At 40.4% G+C, this 22,828-nt stretch overlaps 1 protein-coding gene across 1 annotated transcript in view; it reads left to right on the top strand.

Moving 5' to 3' along the window:
* The window catches only part of GFRA1 (GDNF family receptor alpha 1), a 194,848-nt gene extending 173,947 nt beyond the window's left edge, over nt 1-20,901 (top strand). The window contains exons 8-9 of the mRNA XM_077822013.1: nt 19,353-19,406; nt 20,740-20,901. Of these exons, the coding sequence (XP_077678139.1) occupies nt 19,353-19,406; nt 20,740-20,901 (216 nt within the window). The remainder of the gene's footprint in view (nt 1-19,352; nt 19,407-20,739) is intronic.
* The last annotated feature ends 1,927 nt before the right edge of the window (nt 20,902-22,828 follow it).

Consider the following 22,828-nt stretch of genomic DNA (forward strand, 5'->3'; position numbering starts at 1 on the left):
CCTCACCTGAATAATAGATCTCTGCATTGCCCTTAAACCATTCCACTCAACCACTTTTTTCAATCTGTTATTCAGTTCTGGAACGTAAGATGCTGTCCCCCATTTTAGTCCCTCACCTTCAAAATCAATGGGAGTCCGAAGTGTTGTTTATTTTATTCTTTACTTTGGAGAATAAGATCCTAAATATTTCATACAGGATCCTAGTACTAATCAGTGGACTGGCCTCAACCTATTCTACCACATGTTAAACCCTCCTGTGTGAGCCACAAGTAAACAGACTGTTGTGCATCATGCAGGCTTTTTTTGTAATAGGTTCACACAGCGTGCATATCCTGAAGAATTATAGGATTATCCTTCCCTATAGGTTTTTGAAAACAACATTAGGTAGTCAGGGCACTAATTTACTAAGTGCTGTATTTTACTGTGTATTTCTTCTGTTAGAGAGTTGTTACCTTTTCAGAAGGCTCAACTTTGTGCTAATGGCCAGAAATTCCAAGTTAGAGGAGCAGAGTTACACGCACATACGTTTGTGTGCGCCTAATTGAGGCACGCCAATCTTTGATGTATGTGTTTCAGAGTAGCAGCCGTGTTAGTCTGTATTCGCAAAAAGAAAAGGAGTCCTTGTGGCACCTTAGAGACTAACCAATTTATTTGAGCATGAGCTTTCGTGAGCTACAGCTCACTTCATCAGATGCATACCGTGGAAACTGCAGCAGACTTTATATATACACAGAGAATATGAAACAATACCTCCTCCCACCCCACTGTCCTGCTGGTAATAGCTTATCTAAAGTGAGCAACAGGTTAGGCCATTTCCAGCACAAATCCAGGTTTTCTCACCCTCCACCCCCCACACAAATTCACTCTCTGAATCAGGTATGTGCATATGGTGAGTTAGATGCCTAGATGATCATGTGCCATGACAAATAGCTGATTTGTGCAAGCATGTTGGGTAATTGAGCTTATAAACTAAGCATGCACAGATGAATGCAACACAGTTACAAGCATCTAACTCTGAAAACCTAACCCTAAAGTTGTGTCTTCAATTTGTATATACATGCAAAAATTTACAATAATCATATGCTAAACAAATGTTATTGTTCATTGTACTCTTTACTATTGGCCAAAATGTGATGGCATAAAAAAAAAAATGTTGAATGTGTATAAGTTAAATTCTTTAGGGTCTTTTGGGATTAATTGTTCTATATAAATGTAAATCTTATTTGTGCACTCGACTCATGTACACCCTTAATGATCCAATTTTGCATAGATTTGCATTCTTTTGCAGCAGGTTTGTGCGTGCAAGAAGCTATAGATGCAAATTTAGAGGGCATTTTTGAAAATTTAGCTTTTTTTTTTTTTTTTGGATACAGATATGAACCCTGATCAGCCTGTGGTATACTTGTCCCTGTTGCAGAATCATGTACTTATCAGGAGTCATCTGGCCCACAGATCATTGTAATGAAGATTTTGTTTGTGATTAGATGTGAGGATATAGTCATGATTATTGCAGATGAGGAATGAAGGTCATTATTTATAAATAGACAAAAGTGAACTGGTTCAGTTAAAATCAGCTCCACTCTATACCCAAAATGTGAGTTTAATGAGGGTAGTATACGGCTCAGGGATTGCTAATGGGCAAGGTCCTTTCACCGTTAGATTGCTGGTCAAAATCCAGTCTAAACTGGTAATTAGCAACAGTTAGCATCTGAAGGCAGTTTGCTGGGTGGTCTGTGAGAGATGAATTTTGCTCCCTGGCAACTGAATTTGTGGTCAAGATCAGGATTCATAACGGGCCTTAAGTATGCCAGTGCCTAACTTTTAGGCACCTAGACAATCACAGGAACAACACCGCGATCCACAAAGCCTCGGCTAGGTCTGTAGACTCCCTCTATGATGAATGGTGAGAGAGAGGCACCTGAGAATGTGGATCCACAAACTCAACATGATAGGCAGGAAACGGCTTATGCTAACCAATGGGAGAAGCCGGGGAAGATAGGCACTCCCCCACCTAATTTGTGTGCAGGGCCCAATCCAGTAGGCGTGCTCAGATTCCACCTAAATCTACAGAAAATGGTTTGTGGGGAGTGCCTCCCTTATAACCTGTAGCCCAGTGGTTAGTGCACTCACCTGGAATATGGGAGACCTCTGGGTTGAGTCCCTACTCTGCCTGATGTGAAAAAGAGATCTGAGCAGGACTCTGCCACCTTTCAGCTGAGTGCTCTAACCACTGGGATACAGTCATCTCTCTTGCACATTTCATATTTAACTATTCAATTATTTAATTGAAATGGAACACCGTCACACGGAGAGATTGAGGAAGACCCCCATCAGAATATTTCATAAACTAGTGATTAGGACACTCCCCTGAGAGGTGCCAGATCCCTGCTGAAATCCCTTCACCTTATCAGGAGGAATGGGTCTCCCACATGCTGAGTGAGTGCTCTAACCATTGGGCTAAACATTATAAGGAAGATGGTCCTCCTTTCCCACAGCTGTTTAGTGTGAGTTAGGCAACCTCTGAGCACACCTACTGGACTGGGTCCCTTCTGTGAATTAGGCAGACGAATGCCTGTCTTTCCCTGGTCCATGGATTGCTTTGGGTCTTAGGTAGGAGATAGGTGCATGGGCACCTAAAGGGAGGCAGCAATTTGCATGCTGAGAGGCAGAAACATAGACACCTAGGAAACTTTTACTGCAAAAATGTAATCACCGAGCAAGTTTAGGTGCCTAAAGGGGTAGCCGGCAGGCAGGCAGGAGTGCTGTGGAGTGCAGTGGCACCTGAAACTGGGACTCCACCTCACCCCCAGATTTAGTAACCTAAGTACCTTTGTGGATCCAGGCCCAAGTGTCCACACTACAAAAACCACTGCTACACTTAGTAGTGCTTTTTTGGTAGTTTCAACAAAGAGGCCAAGGACTAAGCAGAGTACAGAGATTTGAACTACCAGCTGCACCCTCCGGCTCTGGGTCGAGACAGTTGTGCTGACTGTGGTGTACTTGACTCATGAATAAATTGAAGAGTTCATTCTCCACAGCTGTCAGTCAAACACTTACACGCACATACACACACACATACGTCTATACACCTAAAGCAAACACAAACAAATGCCTTAAAGTGAATTTTTTGGAAGATACAGAAATATGAGTTTCAGAGTAGCAGCCGTGTTAGTCTGTATCCGCGAAAAGAACAGGAGGACTTGTGGCACCTTAGAGACTAACAAATTTATTAGCGCATAAGCTTTCGTGGGCATCCAATGAAGTGGGCTGTAGCCCACAAAAGCTTATGCTCTAATAAATTTCTTAGTCTCTAAGGTGTCACAAGTCCTCCTGTTCTTTCTGAGAAATATTAGTGTAGGTCCTGCACATTCAGGAAAACATTTGCCCCAACCATCCTTTAAACAAGGTCCTCTTCAGGTAGTCCACTCAAGTCTCCACTGCAGCATGTATGTGCTTGTAGAACTTTATAATTTCTACCTAAGCCTCACAAAAAGGTGTTAAAATTTGATGGTATATTGCACCTTCAAAGATTTACCTCCTAGAGGCCACCAAGGAATTACAAAATCTCTGAGCACATGAGATCTTTCCTGTCCTGCAAGAGCAGCAAATCTCAAAGACAGAGAAAGGAAGCTGGAAAGAAATATCCGAAACACTATGGGATTTTATAATCATATGCTCATAAATCCTTGGCCTCTCTGATGAGACTCACTGCCAGAAGTGACAATTAGTGCCATTTTTATACATGTCAAGTATCAGGGGGTAGCCGTGTTAGTCTGTATTCACAAAAACAACAAGGAGTCCGGTGGCACCTTAAAGACTAGCAGATATATTTGAGCATAAGCTTTTGTGGGTAAAAACCTCACTTCTTCAGATAAAGACTAACAGATATATTTGAGCATAAGCTTTTGTGGGTAAAAATCTCACTTCTTCAGATGCATCTGGAGAAGTGAGGTTTTTACCCACGAAAGCTTATGCTCAAATATATCTGTTAGTCTTTAAGGTGCCACCGGACTCCTTGTTATATTTATACATGGAACCTATGCAATATATTAGGATTTCTTGATTTACAATACTTATATTTTTCTGCATTACATTATTCTGCTTTAATACAAGCCTTCCATCGTTTCTCTGGATGATTTGGGCAATGAAACAAAACAGAATTATTTGCTGTGAACATAATTTTGCATAATCTGATAATTATTTGCATAATCTGATTATTATGGACTCATAATTTTCCAAAATGTGATGCATAATTGCTAAGAATTTAAAATGCCCATTCATTTTGATTGTATGCATGCATGTGTGTGTGCAGTGAGCGTTTTAGTTGTGGCAAAAAGTTAACTATGTTGTTAACTATGCACTTTTTTCCCCACAGCAAATTTGAGTAATAAACATAGCAGATACAGGTAGATGTTAGAAAGTTATAGAGGGTTTTATCCTGCTCCCGTATAAGTCAATGTAAAAACTCCTATTGACTTGCATGGTGTAAGATCAAACTCATAAAGAATATGGGAAATAGAAAATCAGAGTATAATTGTGCAAACTCCTACTCTCACAAATATTTCCCACTCACTCAAATAGCTCCATTGACTTCAGTGAGGCTGTTAGTATGAGAGAGGATTGTTCATGTGTAATAATGGATACAAAGTCCTTGGGGCGAAATCCTGGCCCACTGAAGTGAATAGAAGTGTTGCCATTTACTTCCATGGGCCCAGGATTTCATCCCTGACTAAGGGCTCAGTCCTGCTCCCATTCAGGTAAAATGATCAAAGTCCTATTGACTCCAATGCGGGTAGGGTGATGCATATGTATGCATATAAGGCCACTTCACTGCCTGGCATTAGTATGAAATTACAAACTCCAAATACTGCAGGCATCCATTTTATAGTTTGTTACAAAGCTGACAGGGCAGCTCAAGGGACAGCTTAACTAATGGGAGGGCAGTTGATAGGACGTATTGGACTGATTTAACATTTTATTTTGTCCTCACTTAAATCCTTTGGAACATGAGTATATAGTAGAAAATAAAATGTTCACAAAGAGTATTAGCATGATATTAGTTTTACTTTCACGAATTAAAGTGAGCTAGGAATTTAATAACCCAGAACGCCAATGGTAAGTATGAATGCCTCGCCGGAAAATGATGCGGAAAGATTCACTGAAGGTAGCATTATTCTAATGAAAATAAGAACAAATTATTATAGTCAGCGCTGGTAACCTAACACCTCCCATTTATAAGACCCTGTTTTCAACGGCTTATAACTTTGCCAAAACCTTACCTGCTTGGGCTGAAATTTTCTATGTTGGATTTTTGCTTCTGGCTGATTTTTTGTAATGTCTATTGCCTTCTCACTGTCAGAAAGTGCAGGTTGTTCCTGTTTGTCTTACCTGGATAAGTTTTATTTCATTCTTTAAAAAGTTAATGTCCCCTCCTCCTCTATAATGAGTGATTTTATTCTGAATGGTATTTTCAATGCTAAAAAGCAGTTTAAGTACCTAGCAAGTGCAACATGTTCACTAAGGCCCCAGCCCCGTAGTTGTCTGTGCCTAATTGCAGGCTTAGGGCCTTAAAGCTGGATGGAGAAAAAGTGCTTTAAATAAAAAAAAGCATTTCTATGTCACCTCATGGGAGTAGATTGCTTGGGACCATAAATGCAAAATTCAACAGTTGTTCTAAATCATAGTTGCTCAAGATTGAATTCTTTTTATAAAGCAATCCCTAAATCATGTTGGTGATGTAATAAAACTTCACAACAGGGATAGTCACATAAGTACAGATGTAGCAAAACAAATATACTTGCATTCAGGTGTGTGCGCATTCACAGTTGCCAATTTTACCATATAGATAAGATTACCTTACTATCTGCAGTTTTCCCATATACTTCCCTATACTTACTATAGAAAATATCTTGAATGCTTTCATTTAATTATCTCAGGTTTTCTCCAAGGGAATTGTCAAGTTTTTAAAGTTGACCACTATATTCTATGTGTGCGCACGCGTGCTCACATTACGTACTCATGCACATACACGGTTTACTATATGGTTAATAAATGCAAATATCCTCAATAATTTAGTCTGTTAAAAAAGACTCGGTCAGGAGGTTCTCTAGACAAATGTTTTTGACAATTCTTTTCCCTCTAACATTTCTGAGTGAATGTAGCGCTCAAGAAAGAAGCGCTAATATCCATTGCGTAAGCCTGGCATCATGCTGGAGAACAGCATCTTGCAGAAGCACGCCAAGAGCTGCTCAGCTCCCTCCACAGACAGATGTTCAAACAAGCCAGCTTGCTTTCTCCTCCTGGCTGCAGAAATGCAAGGTGCCTCGCCTCTGGTCCTGCTGCTGGAGGGTGGAGGCAACTCCCTGCCTCATTTTCCCACTCTGCCTCTCCCTCCATTGGCAGTGTACATATCCTATAGCCAGCCTTGGCAGGCAACCGGCGTGCTTCCCGACCCTGCTCTCTCAATGCAGCTGAATCCTGACCTGCTATGCCACTCCTAGGTTTTTCTTAAGCAGAGACTCCCAATTGTGAACAATCATATCAAACTGTGCAGAGATTCTGTGATAAATGTGAATGGGACCTTGCTTGTGCGTAGCACATTTAATGTGTAATCTCTCACAGGATATGTGGGTACCTTATGGGTTTACTGAAAGCAGGAGTATCACTAGTGCTTAGACATGTGGGGTGAAATCCTAGCCCTCAGTAAAGTCAATGGGTTCAGGATTTCAACCATGGAGTTTTTTATTTGTAATTAAAATACGACTGTGGCTTTTAAACAGGACTTTAATAGCTTTATATTCACTTTTGTTTTCTTTAACTGAATTACAGTGCACAATATCTAGATGCTACTTATAACTGGTATATAAGTCACTGAGTTGGTGGCGGTAGAGAATCACTGGGAAGATGGGTTTTAATAATAAAATCCCAAAGTACTAGATTTTGGATTACATGGTTTTCGGTGTTATAGCTGGGGGACAAAACACCCAAGCAGCCTAAGTTGTTAGGCTATTAGGCTAGCAAAAGTTATTCTCCTTATGCTTTTTAGTATTCTCTTTTCTTCTCTGCCTTTCTTAATGCAAACATGTTTGCTTGAGGCATATCCGTAAAAAGACAATATTAGGAATGTTCCATACTATCCCCTAAAAATAGGAAACAAGAATCTAGGGCTATATGAAGCCATTTAACTCAGATAAATGAGTGAGTGAAAAGGGAAGCAAACCCAGAACTAGTTACTATACCACCATGTAAGGTTAGATGTTCATGGTAAGTCATTTTTTGCAGACTAGTCTGTGTATTGCATTCTGTACTGTGCTCACTCAAAAACTAACTGCTTGAAAAGGTGTTTGAAGATCTGTGTACCTGGCCATGCACAGTCAGGAAGGATTTGTTTTCCACAGAATCCTGAGACAGATATCTATCCTGTGGTCGCACAGCTCTTAGTTGCCTTACTCCTAAAACTTGAGCACACAAATTTCACTCAAACATAAACAGCACGATGCCCTGTGTGGAGGGGGAAAGGGAACTTTGCAGGTAATCTGCCTTCCCTGGCCTTTATGAACATTCTGTGCCCAAATAAGAGAAGGTTATAGAAATAAGCCATGTTTCAGCTGCCTATTGGCATGGGAATGCACACACATATAAAAAGACTCCCTATGTATTTTGTAAGATACTTACCATGTATTTTGCTCCTAGCATTGAAAACTGATACCAAAAATGTTTTGGTAATATCTACCATTAAAATGTACTTACTATACAAAATGGGATGATACTGTTAGGCAAAATGACCACACATGAATTCATGCTCCGAGGTAGCATCTTTGGGGCTGATTCAGCAAAAAAAAAAAAGTCTGACTTCTTCATGGTGAGAGGTTTCAGAGTAGCAGCCGTGTTAGTCTGTATTCGCAAAAAGAAAAGGAGTACCTGTGGCACCTTAGAGACTAACAAATTTATTTCAGCATAAGCTTTCGTGAGCTACAGCTCACTTCATCATCCTGAAGTGAGCTGTAGCTCACGAAAGCTTATGCTGAAATAAATTTGTTAGTCTCTAAGGTGCCACAGGTACTCCTTTTCTTTTCATGGTGAGAATCTACAAAGCTTAAATAGCATTACACCAGGCTGTGAGGCACAGAATTCAGAATTATTGTATGCTGAATTAGATCCTTATTTTAGTATACTCTGCTTCTGACATGCACTTTGCTTGTTTTCCCCACTGAAAGTAATTTATATTGCAGCATACTATTGTATCACTGTACTAATAAGAAAATACTATTGACAAGTGTGATAGATGCAGCTAGCAGTTAGTGAGTGCAGAAGAGTTAAACTGATTGCATTTTTACACTCCGTGCATTTTTCTGTTTATTGTTTGTGTCCTGCTGTTAGGAAAATAGGTTGGTTGCATAGTAAATCTCTAATCAACACTAGAAAAGAACAAAAAGAACATGTAATGTCATTTGTTATGAATATTTCAGGAGTGGGGTCAGCCAGAGGATGTTTGAGGAGATTTCTTCTGCTCTTTTTTTTTTTTAAAACCTTGTTAATATGCTTATCGCTAGCCAAGAATTTGAAAGGATGGCAAAGCCACGCCCATTAAAATGACCTGAAAACAAGCATGAAATATATGTATCTGTCTTAGTTATAGCTACATTGCTTATCACCATAGTATCTAAGAAATGTGGCCCGTAAAGTACATATTCCCTCACGAAACCTGAAGACCAGACTATCAGAGAGGTACTGGTTTGCCGGATCAGCTGCTCATTCTGTGCCTCTGACTTTTCAGGCTGAGTACTCCATTGCTCCCTTCTTTTCCCAAATTAAAACTCACTTTGATTTGGAACAGTCCACCAGTGGATCTCTAGCGCACGTTGAATACCCTATATGAACACTACATTGTATGTGAAACAAAATCACTGCACTGCAAGCCATAAAATAGGTGGCCTCCCAAGCTCAGACCCATGGGGTTGGGGGGGGCTTGGGGAGCCCAAGCCACACCATCCACACTATTGTTTTCAGTGTGCTAACTCAAGCTGAGCTAGCGCAAGTCTGTCTGCCAGGCTGGGAGGCTTGCTCCCAGCTGTAATGTAGACATAGGCTACGTAGCAATGCCGCGTGCCTTTCAGGGAAACAGCTAGCTGCTCTGCTAGCTCTGGTTCTCCTTCCCCTCCAGGAAGAGCATCTATCAGCTCTCTGCTGGGCATGAGGTACTAGTTCTTTTCTGAAATGGCCTGAGAAGCTTTCCGTACCAACCAGATGTCTCAGGACATTGGCTTGGGCACAGTGCCTTAGAGGAAGCAGGGGAGTGGTTTAAAACCCTGAGACTGCCCAAGCTAAACTAAGACTCCTGATAGATGTGCAGCATGATGAAAATTTCATCAGACAGAGTTCACGGGTGTTCAAATTCTTAAATATGAATCTTTGCTTTTCTACCATAGTAACTAGGTTCTTTACAGAATTAAGGGGCACGTTTTACAAAATATAAAAGGGTAACTCAGCACAAGACTGATGACAAAGACAAAACTGAGGCAGCTTCTTAAGACTGGCCAGCATTTCTGAGTCCAACCAAACAGGAGTTTCTTACAAAGCCACAGTTATCAGTCAACCCATCTCAAACCTTCTTAATCGTTCCTTGTGGGATGGGCTTTAAGAACTGTAGTTAAAGTTACTGCTTGTTTTTATAGTAACAAAAGGAAAAGGTGTACAGTAATTTGGAGGGGTTTTAGATCAGTGAGTCAATTACTTGTAACTATTCATTCTACAGTCCGCAATAGATTACAGCTGAATGCATGAATTGTTAGCAGATTTGATTTTAGCCGGTAACACAGATCCCAGACCTCTTTTCTTGAGAATTTTTTTTAAACTTCATTTCCATTGATTTTTTTACGAGCCGAATCCTGCTCTCATTTCAGTCAGTGAAAAAAATCTCATGAACATTCTTATGGCAGGCTCAGGCCTTATATGAAGCCTGAAAATAAGTCTAATTTTGAAATATGCAGGAGAACCTCAGAGTTACAAACCCCTCAGGAATGGAGGTTGTTCGTAACTCTGAAATGTTCATAACTCTGAACTAAATGTTCTTTCAAAAGTTTACAACTGAACATCAACTTAATACAGCTTTGAAACTTTACGATGCAGAAGAAAAATTCTGCTTTTAAACTATCTTGATTTAAATAAAACAAGCACAGAAACAATTTCCTACCTAGTCAAATCCATTTTTAAAATGTTCCCTTTATTTTTTGTTGTTAGTTTACATTTAACACAGCACTGTATTGTATTTGCTTTTGTCTCTGCTGCCTGACTGTGTATTTCCGATCCAAATGGGGTGAGTGGATGACTGATCAGTTTGTAACTCTGGTGTTTGTAGCTCCGAAGTTCTACTGTAGCCTTATTAGCAAAAACAACAAGGAGTCCTTGTGGCACCTTAGAGACTAACAAATTTATTTGGGCATAAGTTTTTGTGGGCTATAACCCACTTCTTCAGATGTATGGAGTGAAAAATACAGTAGGCAGGTATAAATATACAGCACATGAAAAGATGGGAGTTGCCTTACCAAGTGAGGACTCGGTGCTAACGAGGCCAATTCAATCAGGTTGGATGTGGCCCATTCCCAATAGCTGACAAGAAGGTGAGAGTATCAACAGAGGGAAAATTATTTTTTATAGTGACCCAGCCACTCCCAGTATCTATTCAGGCCTAATTTGATGGTGTCAAGTTTGCAAATTAATGTGTTTTATTTTATCTTTACTCTGACTGAAAGGCTGCTTTTAATACCTTAGGGACAAACCCTGTTACCGGTGTACCAGGCATGGAATTACACTGTCCTGAGGGGTTTTTTGAGACTTGGGCTTGGGATGGCATCTACAGTAGCCTATATAAGACACACCTGTATTCCCCCAAATCCTCCTGCATCTTAAGGTACAGAATTTCCCCTGCCAGAACTTCACTCTACAGCGTGCAAGGGATGCGAGCCTCTTTATCTTGTATAAGATTTGGGGCTATTTTATAGATAAACAGATAATGGGGCTCCACATCATTTTTCATTTTTGTGTGTGAGTGCGTGTGCATCAAGACCATCAGTAGTGTCTGAGTCCTGACTTGGCTCCCCAGGTGAAGCACTCCTTTCCTGTGAAGCACAGCACCATCCATTGTTTTGTGTTCTCTGCTCTTTGTGCCTAAGAGTCGGGCAGGAAGGATTTTCCCTTTAGGATGTAATTACTGATATAAGCTTCCCATAGTGCACTCTTCTGCCTACAGGTTCTTTCCCTACTTCTCCTCCCCCCAAAAATTACTTGTGATTTAGTGATACACTATTGTATTATAGTAGTGCAGCCTATGCCAGTATTTCCATTAGAACCCATTTTTTCAGGTTTATAATTCAGCAGTAAAAATCTACTCTTCCAGTTTGAAACTTGGCAGATAATGTCTCAGCCTGGAAGCTAATTTTTTTCCTGCAAATCCCCCTCTCCCTCCTCCCCAAAAAAGAAGGTGTAGTGTTGTTTTATTTTGAATTACAGACACTATCCCTTACACTTTGAAGGGAGAAAAGGCCACTTTAAAATACTTTTTTAAAATCCAAAGGAAGAAGGAACATCTGTTCTATTTGAAGCAGGTGAATAAATGTATTAATTGTTGTTAAAATGGTCCTCATTAAATATATAGATAACTGTTCCCAAATTAAAGCTAGTGAATGATGATCAAAATTATTGAAAAGCTTTTGTTGATTTTGGATTCTACCTGATAATTGTTGATTTCACCTAAAAACAGTTGTTTTCTAAAATGCAGGTATACTTTCGGTGCTGCACTGGTTATGTTGCTTTTCAAGATGAATGTAATGGAAGAGGAACACGACCTTGTTCTCTCTTTTCATTTTGAGAGCTATATTAAGTCTTAAGAAAAGATAAAATGTAATCCTTGGTATACAGCAGCAGCTAATTAGAAATAGTAATGTCCTAAATGGTACAGTATTCTGTAACCCAAGCCAGGCATAGCTACTAGGAAACACACATGGGCAGTAGACAGAAGCTTGTATAAGGACTTGGATATCTAGCACATAGCAAGGAGGTAGGAAATATCAACGAAGGCCTTCCACAATTTATACTGTAAAAACCAAAGATGATATCCTTTGTTCTTTGGATCTCCACTTTCCCATTTGACTCAGTGGAAGGATGTGCTGAAAAAGAAATGCAAGATTAGGCTTTACTTTGGTTTCTCCTTGCTTGTCATGTTTCCCCTTGCGGCAAGCCAAAGAGGAGTGAAATCAGAATTGCTGTCACCAGAGAAAGTAATTTCTAATCTGGCCAAGTAGTACTCAAAATTCACTGCCAGAGTTTTATTTTTTCATCTAGAGGCTAGACTCACAAAAGGACTTAGGTGCCTACCTGCCACTTTCGGTGCCTGAATCCCAGAATCGGGCCCCACTGGGATTCACAAAAACCTCAGCTGCTGCTGCTGAACCCTGTAGGTGCCAAAACTTGCTCTGCACTGAAATTTTTGAGGTAAAAGTTCAGTAGGTGCCTGTGTTTCTGCCTCCACACATATGCACTGCAACCCCACACCTAAGCCCCAGAACAATGCATGGACAGGGGATCTTCTCTGTAACGCCCCTATGGGACCCGAGCCAGTAACCATGCTCAGAACTCACCTATTGAATTGGGCCCCTACAGACAAGTTAACAGAAAATGAGAAGGAGGATGACGTCCCTAATAACTTTTAGCCTGGTGGTTAGGATACACACCTGAGACGTTGGAGACCTCTGATTCCAGTCCCCTCTCTGCCTGACGGGGAAACAGGATTTGAACAGGGATCTGCCACCTCACGGGTGAGTGCCCTAACTACTGGGCCATAGGATATTCTGATGAGGGGCCCCCTCAGGTTCTCCTGTTGAAGCTCTTCCAGTGTAGATAAATTGAGGAGGGGAAAGGAGAGAGAGAGAATGACTATATCATTTGGTGATTGGAGCACTCACTTGTGAGGTGGGGCACCTGGATTCAGTCCCCCGATCATCTGACTTCAGGTTGATTTATAGTTACATTCCTTAAAGGAAATAAATGTTGTTCTGTTTGCATAATCTGGGAACTTTCCAGAACAGGCTTTGTGGCTGTAGCACAACACAGAAATTAATATATTTTTATTTTAAAATATTTTTATTGGTCATCTTAACATCTAGGTAAAATTCTATTAGCAGAAGTAAAACACTTCAAAATACAGTATATTTTTTCCTAACTGTTAAGAATACACTGGTCAAAGTCCATATTTTCTAGTTAAGATGTACTAGTGTTAGTTAATATTAACAAAAAGCATGATCATACTCCATTTTTCTCTACTAGGATCATATGTGTCTTTTACATAGACCCTTGATTACTGACTTAATTTATATGTAAAAAGAAAAGGAGTACTTGTGGCACCTTAGAGACTAACCAGTTTATTTGAGCATAAGCTTTCGAGAGCTACAGCTCACTTCATCGGATGCATACTGTGGAAATACAGAAGATGTTCTTATACATACAAACCATGAAAAAACGGGTGTTTATCACTACAAAAGGTTTTCTCTCCCCCCACCCCTCTCTCCTGCCGGTAATAGCTTATCTAAAGTGATCACTCTCCTTACAATGTGTATGACAATCGAGATGGGCCATTTCCAGCACAAATCCAGGTTTTCTCCCTCCCCCGCCCCTTTTCCACACACACAAACCCACTCTCCTGTTGTTAATAGCTTATCTAAAGTGATCATTCTCCTTACAATGTGTATGATAGTCAAGGTGGGCCATTTCCAGCACAAATCCAGGGTTTAACAAGAACGTCTGAGGAACGGGGGGCGGGGGAGGGGTGTAGGAAAAAACAAGGGGAAATAGGTTACCTTGCATAATGACTTAGCCACTCCCAGTCTCTATTCAAGCCTAAGTTAATTGTATCCAATTTGCAAATGAATTCCAATTCGGCAGTCTCTCGCTGGAGTCTGGATTTGAAGTTTTTCTGTTGTAATATCGCAACGTTCATGTCTGTAATCGCGTGACCAGAGAGATTGAAGTGTTCTCCGACTGGTTTGTGAATGTTATAATTCTTGACATCTGATTTGTGTCCATTTATTCTTTTACGTAGAGACTGTCCAGTTTGACCAATGTACATGGCAGAGGGGCATTGCTGGCACATGATGGCATATATCACATTGGTAGATGTGCAGGTGAACGAGCCTCTGATAGTGTGGCTGATGTTATTAGGCCCTGTGATGGTGTCCCCTGAATAGATATGCGGGCACAGTTGGCAATGGGCTTTGTTGCAAGGATAGGTTCCTGGGTTAGTGGTTCTGTTGTGTGGTATGTGGTTGCTGGTGAGTATTCGCTTCAGGTTGGGGGGCTGTCTGTAGGCAAGGACTGGCCTGTCTCCCAAGATTTGTGAGAGTGTTGGGTCATCCTTCAGAATAGGTTGTAGAGCCTTAATAATTCGTTGGAGGGGTTTTAGTTGGGGGCTGAAGGTGACGGCTAGTGGCGTTCTGTTATTTCCTTTGTTAGGCCTGTCCTGTAGTAGGTGACTTCTGGGAACTCTTCTGGCTCTATGAGCTGTAGCTCACGAAAGCTTATGCTTAAATAAATTGGTTAGTCTCTAAGGTGCCACAAGTACTCCTTTTCTTTTTGCGAATACAGACTAACACGGCTGTTACTCTGAAACCTGTCATTATGCAAGGCACTGCATTTAGCCATATGGAGTGGAAATCTATCAACTGCATGAAAAAACTTGTACAGATACAGACAGACATCATCTTCCTTTCCAAATGCAAACAGATGGACATCGTACCAAAAGGGCTGAAGATAAAAAATCCATTACAATCTACATACCACACAGACTATGCTGACAGCTTGTGCCACATGCTCTCAAAGAAACTGCGGAACCACCTGATCAACATCCTATACAGCAAACAGGGAAAGATTAAGAATGAGCTCTCAAAAATGGATAGTCTCATAAAAAAACAACCTTCCACACAAACTTCCTCGTGGCTGGACTTTACGAAAACTAGACAAGCCATTTACAACACACACTTTGCTTCTCTACAAAAGAAAAAGGACACTAAACTTTCTAAACTACTACATGCCACGAGGGGCCACAGCAATGGTTCCCTCAACCCACCCAGCAATATTATTAACCTATCCAACTATACTCTTAGCCCAGCAGAAGCAGCTGTCCTATCTTGGGGCCTCTCCTTCTGCCCCTCCACCCCCACGAACATGATACAGTTCTGTGGTGACCTAGAATCCTATTTTCGACATCTCCGGCTCAAGGAATATTTCCAACACACTTCTGAACAACATACTAATCCACAGAGACCTTCCTACCAACACTACAAAAAGAAGGATTCTAGATGGACTCCTCCTGAAAGTCGAGACAGCAGACTGGACTTCTACATAGAGTGCTTCCACCGACATGCACGGGCTGAAATTGTGGAAAAGCAGCATCACTTGCCCCACAACCTCAGCTGTGCAGAACACAATGCCATCCACAGCCTCAGAAACAACTCTGACATCATAATCAAAAAGGCTGACAAAGGAGGTGCTGTCGTCATCATGAATAGGTCGGAATATGAACAAGAGGCTGCTCGGCAGCTCTCCAACACCACTTTCTACAAGCCATTACCCTCTGATCCCACTGAGAGTTACCAAAAGAAACTACAGCATTTGCTCAAGAAACTCCCTGAAAAAGCACAAGATCAAATCCGCACAGACACATCCCTGGAACCTCGACCTGGGATATTCTATCTACTACCCAAGATCCATAAATCTGGAAATCCTGGGCGCCCCATCATCTCAGGCATTGGCACCCTGACAGCAGGATTGTCTGGCTATGTAGACTCCCTCCTCAGGCCCTACGATACCAGCACTCCCAGCTACCTTCGAGACACCACTGACTTCCTGAGGAAACTACAATCCATCGGTGATCTTCCTGATAACACCATCCTGGCCACTATGGATGTAAAAGCCCTCTACACCAACATTCCACACAAAGATGGACTACAAGCCATCAAGAACACTATCCCCGATAATGTCACAGCTAACCTGGTGGCTGAACTTTGTGACTTTGTCCTTACCCATAACTATTTTACATTTGGGGACAATGTATACCTTCAAATCAGCAGCACTGCTATGGGTACCCGCATGGTCCCACAGTATGCCAACATTTTTTTATGGCTGACTTAGAACAACGCTTCCTCAGCTCTCGTCCCCTAACGCCCCTACTCTACTTGTGCTATATTGATGACATCTTCATCATCTGGACCCATGGAAAAGAAGCCCTTGAGGAATTCCACCATGATTTCAACGATTTCCATCCCACCATCAACCTCAGCCTGGTCCAGTCCACACAAGAGATTCACTTCCTGGACACTACAGTGCTAATAAACGATGCTCACATAAACACCACCCTATACCGGAAACCTACTGACCGCTATTCCTACCTACATTCCTCCAGCTTTCACCCTGACCACCCCCACTCTGAACTCTAGGGTACAGATGTGGGGACCTGCATGAAAAACCTCCTAAGCTTATCTTTACCAGCTTAGGTCAAAACTTCCCCAAGGTACAAAATATTCCACCCTTTGTCCTTGGACTGGCCGCTACCACCACCAAACTAATACTGGTTACTGGGGAAGAGCTGTTTGGACGCATCTTTCCCCCCAAAATACTTCCCAAAACCTTGCACCCCACTTCCTGGACAAGGTTTGGTAAAAAGCCTCACCAATTTGCCTAGGTGACTACAGACCCAGACCCTTGGATCTTAAGAACAATGAACAATCCTCCCAACACTTGCACCCCCCCTTTCCTGGGAAATGTTGGATAAAAAGCCTCACCAATTTGCATAGGTGACCACAGACCCAAACCCTTGGATCTGAGAACAATGAAAAAGCATTCAGTTTTCTTACAAGAAGACTTTTAATAAAAATAGAAGTAAATAGAAATAAAGAAATCCCCCCTGTAAAATCAGGATGGTAGATACCTTACAGGGTAATTAGATTCAAAACATAGAGAACCCCTCTAGGCAAAACCTTAAGTTACAAAAAAGATACACAGACAGAAATAGTTATTCTATTCAGCACAGTTCTTTTCTCAGCCATTTAAAGAAATCATAATCTAACACATACCTAGCTAGATTACTTACTAAAAGTTCTAAGACTCCATTCCTGGTCTATCCCCGGCCAAGACAGAATGTAGACAGACACACAGACCCTTTGTTTTTCTCCCTCCTCCCAGCTTTTGAAAGTATCTTGTCTCCTCATTGGTCATTTTGGTCAGGTGCCAGCGAGGTTACCTTTAGCTTCTTAACCCTTTACAGGTGAGAGGAGCTTTCCCCTGGCCAGGAGGGATTTCAAAGGAGTTTACCTTTCCCTTTATATTTATGACACTACAGTGCTAATAAACGATGCTCACGTAAACACCACCCTATACCGGAAACCTACTGACCACTATTCCTACCTCCATGCCTCCAGCTTTCACCCTGACCACACCACACGATCCATCATCTACAGCCAAGCTCTGCAATACAACCGCATTTGCTCCAACCCCTCAGACAGAGACAAACACCTACAAGATCTCTATCAAGCATCCTTACAACTACAGTACCCACCTGCGGAAGTGAAGAAACAGATTGATAGAGCCAGAAGAGTTCCCAGAAGTCACCTACTACAGGCCAGGCCTAACAAAGGAAATAACAGAACACCACTAGCCGTCACCTTCAGCCCCCAACTAAAACCCCTCCAACGCATTATTAAGGATCTACAACCTATCCTGAAGGATGACCCAACACTCTCACAAATCTTGGGAGACAGGCCAGTCCTTGCCTACAGACAGCCCCCTAACCTGAAGCGAAAACTCACCAGCAACCACATACCACACAACAGAACCACTAACCCAGGAACCTATCCTTGCAACAAAGCCCGTTGCCAACTGTGCCCACATATCTATTCAGGGGACACCATCACAGGGCCTAATAACATCAGCCACACTATCAGAGGCTCGTTCACCTGCACATCTACCAATGTGATATATGCCATCATGTGCCAGCAATGCCCCTCTGCCATGTACATTGGTCAAACTGGACAGTCTCTACGTAAAAGAATAAATGGACACAAATCAGATGTCAAGAATTATAACATTCATAAACCAGTCGGAGAACACTTCAATCTCTCTGGTCACGCGATTACAGACATGAACGTTGCGATATTACAACAGAAAAACTTCAAAACCAGACTCCAGAGAGAGACTGTTGAATTGGAATTCATTTGCAAATTGGATACGATTAACTTAGGCTTGAATAGAGACTAGGAGTGGCTAAGTCATTATGCAAGGTAACCTATTTCCCCTTGTTTTTTCCTACACCCCTCCCCTGCCCCCCATTCCTCAGACGTTCTTGTTAAACCCTGGATTTGTGCTGGAAATGGCCCACCTTGACTATCATACACATTGTAAAGAGAGTGATCACTTTAGATAAGCTTTTACCAACAGGAGAGTGGGTTTGTGGGAGGTGGTGGGGAGAAAACCTGGATTTGTGGTGGAAATGGCCCACCTTGATTATCATACACATTGTAAGGAGAGTGATCACTTTAGATAAGCTATTACCAGCAGGAGAATGGGGTGGGGGGAGATAAAACCTTTTGTAGTGGTAAACACCCATTTTTTCATGGTTTGTATGTATAAGAACATCTTCTGTATTTTCCACAGTATGCATCTGATGAAGTGAGCTGTAGCTCACGAAAGCTTATGCTCAAATAAATTGGTTAGTCTCTAAGGTGCCACAAGTACTCCTTTTCTTTTTGCGAATACAGACTAACACGGCTGTTACTCTGAAACCAGTTTATATGTAGGCATTTCTGTGGCCCTCATCACAGTATTAGCTGAGTGCCTTATGCCCTTATTCTTACTGGCTTTTTCAAAATCTGTATTTTAAATTCACAGCGGGGATTAAAACTGCAAGGGCTTGTCTACGCGGAGATTTAATGCGCTGTAAACCAGGCTGTAAATCTGCAGTGCACTAGTTTGCCACGCACTCACTGGGCATGTGGACCCGTCTACTGCACATTAAAAGTTCCTTTGTGTGTTTTGATGAACTACCATTTGAAATATAATGGCTAGCTATTGGGCTGTAGAGTCACACCCCGTCTTGCCAACCACTAAGGCTCTATGTAGACAAGCACTGAGATTATATTGTTACTTCAAGACTGTTGTTTTACTATTTGCTCTTCATTCCTACTCATTTATTATAGAGGCATGTTAACATGAAACAGAACAATCAAGAAAAGATTATTCAAACAGAAATATCCATATTACATGTATAAATATAGATATATACTGTGTAACTTCTGCATTTGTCTATATAGGCACAGAAGCGGAAATCCAATGAATCTGTAGACACAGAACTCTGTCTTAATGAGGTAAGAATGTGGACCGTATCACAGTAGCACTTTATTTTTCATAATACAAATATCAATCTGAAATGTAATAATCCAGGACCCAATCCTGTAACTCTTTCCTCAGACAAAATTCCCATCAATATCATCATGGCTGGGTACCAAGTTATCATAATAAAGGGAGTTTTGCCTGAGTGAGGAGCTCAGGATTGGGTGCAAAGTGGCTGCTACCCTGGTACCATGCAGTGGTGAGATAATTACATTTTAATTCCTACATAGTTGTTGGGATTCCCTCCGAGACCTCTTTCCACTTGGCTTCCCAAAAACTGATTTTGCAGGTCAAATAGTAATTAGTGTTGCACCTAGGAAGTGTAATTAGCTAGTAATCTGCAGGAACATGTAATCATATGGCATTTACCAAGTCCCAGAAATACAGCAGATTTCATTTTATGGCTGACAGAATACTGATTTAGGATAAATGAAATGACAGTTATATAATACATTAGGAGCTAGATTGACAGTCCCTGGAGACTTGGAACCTTTCCCTATGCTGTTCCACCAGCCTGCTTCAAACCTGACCAATAAGGACCATCCCTAGAGGTGGAAGATTGACTCTCATGGAAACTAAACTAATCTGTAACCTTTCTGCTGGCTCAGGGGTTAAAGAATATTCCTTGTGTACTGTCCCGTGTACCTGCACATAAACTGCCAATCTGCCCCTAATATTATCCTGTTATTTTACTGCGTATAATGTATAGCTGCATATTGTATGTAGCATTAGTACTTTTTGATCATGAAAACACATGGGCATATAACAATGCAGCAACTGGGAAAAGAAACTAAATGGACATTGCTCCTGTTGCTAGGCCAACCCATAAACCTACTCTGATGGTGGTTCTTACCTATAGGAATCCAACAATACTTCATTTTCAAGCAATGCTTGCTGTTGGCTTCACAAGACAAATTTCATAGCAAGTCCTGCATCTGCTTTTTAAAAATGAATTTCCAAGTTGAACACAGATCGCTTTAAAACAGTGCTTGATTTTAGAAGGTTAGATCTTCCAACTGGGTTCGCTCTCAAAGTGTGTTATTTTTATTTATTCTTTTTTTCCCTACCTGATTACTTTGATGGTGTCCCTTAAATGTGTTTTGATAGTTACAGTCAAATTGTATTTTAATACCACTGTCTTTTTGACATCCTGTTTTATCCTTCTCATATACTTAAATTCATAATGGTGAAATACATGAAATTGGAGGGGGAGAAACTGGCAGGATGAATTTTATTAAGTGCATCTAAATATATTACAGTATAATGAAAATGCTTAACAATGACCAAAGAAAGTGTTGTCTCTTGCAGAATGCTATTGGGAAGGACAACACAGTCAGAGTCTCCACAAGTCACATATCATCAGAGAATTCATCTGCTCTTCCTACAAGCTTCAGTCTAAGCACACTGCTCATATTGATGACAATTGCACTCTCAATCTCTTTGTTCTTAAGTTCATCAGAAACCTTGTAGCTGCATTACAAAAGGACACGTTAAAAAAAAAAATTCTGTTCCTGTCCTCTGTTGTTTATCTGAAATTCCAGTTCTAGGAGCTGAGTTGAAGCACTCTGCTAAAACAGTTTCATTCAACTGGAATTTTTCTTTTTCTTTCTTTTTTTTTTTTTTTTAAGCTTCTTGTGATATTTAGGGGCTTTGTGAAATACTTGATGCAGTGCTACATTCCGAACCCAAAAGGCTTTTGGGCATGCAGTGTTATAAAGAGACAGTATGTAAATTTGCCTGTTAAACAATCTGTTTGGATTTTTTATTATTATTTCAATTCTGGCCTTTACCTGAGAAGGAAGATGTCAGTTTTCTTAAGATCCTATTTATCTCATTTAACTATTTTGATTTTAAAATTAAATGAACATCAGACTAACGAGGATGCCAGGCTTTTGTCACATGGTGAATGTTCTCCCAGAGAGTGGACTTCATGAAATGTCTTCATTTGATAGATTGCTACTGATGTTTAACTTTTTCAATGTATTAGCATTCTCCTCTTTAAATGTTTATGTAATGTAAGTGGTTCTGCATTCCCTGCTGAGAAGCCATTATAAGTCACATACAGGTGTAACGTACATCTTTTAGTTAAAATCTCATAAAAAACAGAGTGTAATAAACTTTTACCAGTACTTCTAAATTTTAATTACATTTAGCCTTAACAAGGGGTGAAAATTCCTTAAATTAACAAGAAGCAAACATTGTGAACACTTCATAATGCTAAATTTATTTACATTTACAAGGATATACATAATAGAAACAAATTTTGCTAAAGAGTTTCAATTGTACAATTGTTGGTCTTCTATACTTCTATTGTAATAATACAGTCTAGTTATTTTATTGTTGGTTTAATAAAAATGACATACAATTTATTTCATCTACTAAAACAGCATTAACTGCTTATATTTACATAGTATAACAACTCTAAAAGTTAAGGGAGCTTTATGCCTTAGCTCTCCAATCACACCATTATAGACTGAAAATAGGACATAAAACAGAAATGTGAAATTTAAATTGTGTATCATTTCTTATACTGCTAAAATCAACACGTAAAGGGATCATTGCTTCAGTTATGGGCACAGTCATGCAAACCTCATCTATGTAAGTAGTTTTTACTCACATTAGTACTCCCACTCAAGCCCATGGGACTGCTGATATGAGTAAGGGTTTGCAATATTGGACCCATACATGGTTTAATGGCAATATTTCCAGTGCACATGATTTAAACACTTTTGTTTCATTTGGTGACACCAACATCCTATGCTGAACCATGATGATTTTCTGTAGTATCTAGAAGGGATTTTTTAAAGCTTTAAATGTCATCAGATAGGCAGCATGTCTCCTAAGGGCTGTCTATATACCTGACTGTAGTGGCTTGGTGACTGTTACAAGCAGTTATGTTTAAATGATCAACTGTAATCTGTTTTTGTTTTTATTGAAAGTAGACGATCACTTTACTAGGTGTAGAGTTCATCACTCTGAATTTATAGTTTTACGCTGAAACCTACATGATCTATTCAGGTTTGGTTGAAATGTCCAGATCAGCTATTTGCAATAAAAATATAAACTAGAGATCATTGACTTCAGTGCTGCTAGCAATGTGAAAAATATACATCTCACTAACCAATTGTTAAACTATTGGCTGATCCATATTTGGGATTTTTCTTTTTACCAGGCTAATAAAAGCAGTGCAAAAAATTCTAAAAATCACTTTTGTAGTTTTGGTTATAGTCACATAACATACGATTCAAAGCATTCTCTGACAAACATCTAGAGTACTGCATTCCACTAAACATAGCAAAGTAGACAACATTACTCCTTAATTCTGCACTGATTAAAAAAACTTCACATTATTTTCAAAGGCATAGGAGCTGCTTTTGGAGAAGAAATATATAGTCTA

This window comes from Eretmochelys imbricata, chromosome 7, assembly GCF_965152235.1.
Source record: "Eretmochelys imbricata isolate rEreImb1 chromosome 7, rEreImb1.hap1, whole genome shotgun sequence".
Lineage (NCBI taxonomy): Eukaryota > Metazoa > Chordata > Testudines > Cheloniidae > Eretmochelys > Eretmochelys imbricata.